The sequence below is a fragment of the Hakea prostrata genome, chromosome 1 (assembly GCF_041222555.1).
Source record: "Hakea prostrata isolate BN-2017 chromosome 1, UWA_Hpros_2, whole genome shotgun sequence".
NCBI lineage: Eukaryota > Viridiplantae > Streptophyta > Magnoliopsida > Proteales > Proteaceae > Hakea > Hakea prostrata.
The window spans coordinates 76,685,449-76,690,772 of NC_142600.1; the positions used below are offsets into that span (position 1 = coordinate 76,685,449).

The 5,324-nt window shown below is 37.9% G+C and overlaps 1 protein-coding gene across 2 annotated transcripts; it reads right to left on the reverse strand.

Moving 5' to 3' along the window:
* Positions 1-241: 241 nt before the first annotated feature.
* LOC149030187 (zinc finger CCCH domain-containing protein 48-like) lies at positions 242-4,596 on the reverse strand. Of its 2 annotated transcripts, XM_089142508.1 has the most exons (10): positions 4,478-4,596; positions 3,659-4,287; positions 3,463-3,558; positions 3,203-3,292; positions 2,976-3,077; positions 2,635-2,781; positions 2,013-2,132; positions 1,660-1,719; positions 925-1,022; positions 242-768 (listed from the first exon to the last, which is right to left on the reverse strand). In XM_089142508.1, the coding sequence occupies exons 2-10, from the start codon at positions 4,283-4,285 to the stop codon at positions 549-551; spliced, it is 1,560 nt and encodes a 519-aa protein (XP_088998634.1). In that variant the 5' UTR covers positions 4,286-4,287; positions 4,478-4,596; the 3' UTR covers positions 242-548. The 2 variants fall into 2 exon arrangements, with proteins under 2 accessions (XP_088998634.1, XP_088998633.1); XM_089142507.1 differs by having other exon boundaries at positions 3,659-4,596.
* Positions 4,597-5,324: the final 728 nt, after the last annotated feature.

Sequence of the window (5,324 nt, forward strand, 5' to 3'; positions counted from 1 at the left end):
GGGAGAAGTTACTTAAGACAAATTTAAAGGGAAATAAATAAGGAAATCTCCAAATCTACAGATCCAATGAAATTATTACGATCTAACTTATGCTGATACGGGGTGCCAACCATTAATCCAATGCTACTTCCTCGACCAAGAAACAATCGACCCATACATGATACAGGAATGTTAATTCCTAACCAACATTTACAAACCATGCTACCATGGATTTCAGTCAATGAGAACAAAACTTTTATCTTTTATTAGCTGAAGTAAAAAAAATTTACAGGATTAACGTCCAGGCATTCCTAGACGGCTCATTACGTTACAAAATGGCAATCACTTCCCCACCTACTGCATAAAAATCTGCAGAGGAAGCGATACAAACATCAATAAAATGGCCACAAAAATCGTGACCGCTAAAAAATTAACAGACTATTCACAAACAATGCTAGAGTTGATTTCAACTGAGCAGAGACCCCATTTGACAAATAATGCTCTACTGCTGAGACTATTTCACCAAGAATGTCACCATTGATTTCAGTCGAGCACAGAGGAGAGACCATTTAACAAAGGATGCTACTCGTGATTCCCATCGAGCAGCTACTGGAGTTAGTTTGCTGGTTCAGCAGCCCATTTCCAAGTTTGCTGTCTGGTTCAGCAGCCCATTTCCACACACCGAGTTTGCCCGCTCCATCACCAGTAAATAAAAACTGAAGGCCACCACCAGCTATTTGTATTGTCTGAACCGCTTCTCTTGAGAATATTCTCCCTCTTTTACTGAATCTAAAACACATGATACAAAGAGTATCAGCAGTTTGAAGGCAAAGAAGATAACTATAATTTATGGGTAGGAAAAAGGAGAACAGGGAAGAATGGTAAATAGAAGAAGAGTAACTATCTTTCTTTAAAAAAAAAAATGCCGAGGCTTGTAATACTCACGATGGTAGGTCATAAATGTGAACCGTATTATCATTACACGAACACATCAGGACAGGTTTCACTTGTCCAACACGCACTCCACAGAGGGCGAGCACAGCCTGTAATAAGAGAAAAAAGAAATCAACAAAAAAAAAATTTGAATAACAGGATATTAAAATTGAAGAACTAGTCAAGATGGCAGTAGTAGACATTGAAAATTCAAAATGTGTCCATCACAGTGGAACACCATGCTAGTAGATAAATTTAAAGATGAGAGTAAAGAATGCGAACAGCAATGTAAGACTGCAGAGTGATTCAACTCGGAACCCTAGAATGTAATAACAGTGGTTCATCCATGCACAAAAAGCACCACAGGAATCTGTTGCCATTCAATAAACTAAAGTCTGTTCTTTGCATGGAAACTAAAAGATGGGATACCCAACTCATATTCTTGAAGACATACAAGTCCTAGTAGTCCAAGGTAACCCAACACTAGTGATGACACCAAGAAATTGCAGAGAGCATAAAACCTATCAAAGCACCCCCTTTCCCCCTTCTCTCTTTTTTTAGGTGTATTTCGAAATTAAATTTTCTAAAGTAGACATACAAAGAAAATTCATACCAACACCAAAACAGGATGAGAACCAGTATTCAGCAAATTAAAGGTATACCAAAACCAAGAAGATTACAAGAAAAGAGGTATGTAGAGCAACAAAAGCAGAAAATGCAACAGCTAGTTAAAATATTATGGCATACATTTTCTTCAAAGTGTGTGTGTACTACTTCCACGTTGCCATGTTCTGTAGCAGCCCACACCTGCAAAAGTATAGTATAGGGGAGACGTCAATAGCTATAATACATGATCAACCATAAAGAACTGTACAATAAATGGAATGAAATGCCAATAGTTAAAATAAAAGGAAAACAGCATTGCAAGACAGCACAAATCCCTGTATTCAACTCTATCGTCCTATCCTTGGACAGAGGTGTCTGCCCTTATTGTGGAAAGAGAAAAATAGACATAGAAATAGGTGCTAGCATATGTTACATGCAGTTTTGCCAGACATGTAACTCGATACCAAAAAAAGAGAGGTGGAACATAATAATACCTTAATTGTTTTGTCAAGTGAAGCTGATAATAGAAACTGATCCCAACAAAGAACAGACGTCACAACTGATGTATGGCCTGTCAGGGTATGTATACATTGGAAAGTCTCTAGGTCCCAAACCTGAAATTTGTTCAATAATCACACTAAAGATTGGGATCAGCAAACCTATCGAGAAAATACTCGAAGTCAGCCAAAAAAAAAAAAGGATTAGAGAAAATTGAGGATGATAGGCCAGAATAAGGTTATTATCCTATCCAATCAATCTCAAAGATTTCAGGTTGGGCAAATATGATGAACAATGTCTACAGCAAATTCAAAAACATGTAATTCAAGGGGAAAAAAAGAACCTATTATTGGAATATCACTTTCTATCAGGCATTTAAACAAGAACTGTGGTTTCCCTGTCTAGCAAGAACAACTTGCTATTGCCTATAAGGTCTAGTCATAGTTTAAAAATGTAAAAGATTAGGCTACATACTATTATTAATGTCCTCAAACAAAAATTCTGCATACATGACAACAGACTCAAGGAAAGAAAATTCAGAACATTGAATACAATTGGATGTTTGCAGTAACTACATCCTTTCAAGATAGTAAAGTGATTGTCGCCAGACTAACTTACCCTTATTGTATTGTCCATTGAGCCAGAGTACAGTCTACCTTTTCCCATGACTAATGTAACAACGCCAAGACTGTGACCCTCAAGTGATGCAATTGGTAGAAAGCAGTTATTTGTCGTATCAATTCTCCATACAAGTATTTTACCATCCTTTAGAAAATAAAAGGCATGATTAATATATGTTGGAAATTAAAAAAAAAAAAAAGGAGTAGAATGTTTGCTCGATGATCATCATTTGGCATAGTTAGACATCAAATGGGGGGGCTGATCATTTTCACAACTAAAGAATGTTCATCTGTTTCTCAAAAACTCCAAGCAAATCGATAGAAAGGATAAAGGATTACTTGGGTTCCGGCAAAAAGTACACCATTTTGCTCAACAATGGAATATACTTGTCCAACTGGTCCTGTAAGACTATGTTCAGAGCCGGTTTGGGTGTTCCACACCTGCGATGTACCATTACAGACAACAAATTAGGCAAGGAGCAAGGTATCAGATGCCAAATAATACATACCCAAACTTGAATCTATAAAAGAAAGAGAAGAAACCCATCCATGAAAATCAATCTCACCTTAACAACATCAGGAATTCCAACCAAAAGCCACGGCCCTTCACTTGTTACACATCCAATTTCATCTCCCAAATCTATCTCAGCAGTACACTGAACAGAACAATAAAATCCAATATCACATAATACAGAAATATACACAGAATAATATAAATATGGATGGCAGATACAGATGCAGTAGATGCCTACATTAGAGTAGGCTAGAGGGACTAAAGAAATTAAGCTAATGTAGACAGAGATAAGAATTAAATAATCATAATCACCTGCCCAGTGTGACAGTCCCATTCCCGTAAAGTTTGATCTTCACTCCCTGAATAAAGCTTGTCAGAACCGGAGGGAAGAGTGATACCAGTAATAACCTGTGAGACGAGTAATGATTAGTGAAACTGAGACGACCTAAAACAAAAGCTCTGCCCTAAAAGTCGACGCAAAAACAAATTATGAACAAGATGAGAGTACCTTCTGGTGCCCATGAAGCTGCTTCAATAGTGTAAAAGAATCGCCCAGAAACCAAGAGTGTGCATTCTTGCACTTGTCTCCATTATTACAATTTCCAGCAAGCCAATCACGGCAGACTTCGTCTTGCGTTTCGGTAGGCACAGTAGCCGACGGGGCACCATGATTTTCCACTTGAATGTCGGGATGAAGACCACTAACACTAAGACTTTCGTCTTCCTTTTTGGGGGAAACAACAACCCCATCATGACCTTCGTTTTCTGTTTGGGGAGGGACTGAACCACAATTTTTGTCTTGCTTCTTGGGAGGCGAAATACCACAATGACTTTTCTGTTGCAATTTTGAAAGGACTGGACCGTGACTTCTTATTTGCTTTTTGGGGTTCCTTTTTTCTTGCGTTTCGAGAGGAACAATAGTATGATCTCGGACCCAGGAGGAGTTTCGCTTCTTCAAGGAAATTCCATTGATACTCCCAGATTTCTCCGGCAATTCCTGGTGAAGGTAAGGGCAGGGATTCCTGTTACAACATCCCTTGAGCCAGTAGCGACACACTTTCTGGGGTTTGCGATACGGAGCACCCAATCGACTGAAGACATCGCTTGCGCCAGAAGAGTTGATCGCAATAGCCATCACTACTCAAATACAAATAAACGAAAATTCTTAAACTCCGAAGAAATTCCATCCGTTTCTCCCCCAGATCGGTGGTGTACGACGACATCTCCAGATAGAAAGTCGAAAACCCTAATCTGAAATCGAAATCGAAACCGAAACCGAAACTGAAGCCTAAACCTAAACCTAAAATAGAAACGTAGCAGATCAAACCTGTTTAATTAACCACGATCAATCGAACGAGCAATAGAGAAAAATTCTCCGCTTAGAGACGAAGAATCAGCGATTTCACTTCTCGAAGTCGAAAATTTTTGCAGTGCCGTCTTCTGCTTTCAAACTGCTTTCTACGAAATGTACAAATGTACAATACGTTCTATTTATAGATTATACTAACCTACGAAAATACAAATTCCATTAATCATTGACGCGCGGCTGTCGTTGGATTGGGATCACGTGATAATGCTGGATTATTTTGTTTGCATCAAGTTTACACGTGGCATTTATAATTTAACGGTCTGGATTAAAATTGATTAAAAAAAGTTGGGGATTTAATGGAAATAAAATTTATTCTTCGTGACCATTAAATGGATTCGGTGACTTTTCAATTTTGCACTTCTCATGACGATTTCTTACAACACATTTTTTGTTGTTGCCTAGTTGGATGAGATGCCAAAACTGTAAACTTTTTCATGAACTCTCAAAATATAAAATTCAAATAGATTTCACTCGTTTATTTTTTTCATCTTTTTTTCCTACTCCACTTCTATAAAGAAATGGTGCTGTTGAACACTTGTTCTCACAATATACTTCTTGAGAGTTGAAACGTTCCAAATGTACTTTCTTTAAAGTATTTATACACCCCGATTTGTGCAATACAGGTTCTACAGTGTATCAGATTATACCTCAGAAAGGTTACTTAAGGTGTAATCAGGCTATACTCACTGCTTAACAGAATAACAACAGGAAGAGAGAGAGGGGAGTAGTTAATCAGTGTAAAGAATGAACACGAAAATTGGTTTATATAGAGCCCCAAAGGTTGTGGGTGAAAGGGTAAGGTCAC

Coding starts and splice junctions, on each gene's coding strand:
- LOC149030187 (XM_089142508.1), bottom strand. CDS start 4,285: ATGGCTATTGCGATCAACTCTTCTGGCGCAAGCGATGTCTTCAGTCGA. Junction 2,782..2,975: donor TACTTTTTGCCGGAACCCAA/GTAATCCTTTAT, acceptor TATTTTCTAAAG/GATGGTAAAATACTTGTATG. Junction 769..924: donor CACATTTATGACCTACCATC/GTGAGTATTACA, acceptor CATGTGTTTTAG/ATTCAGTAAAAGAGGGAGAA.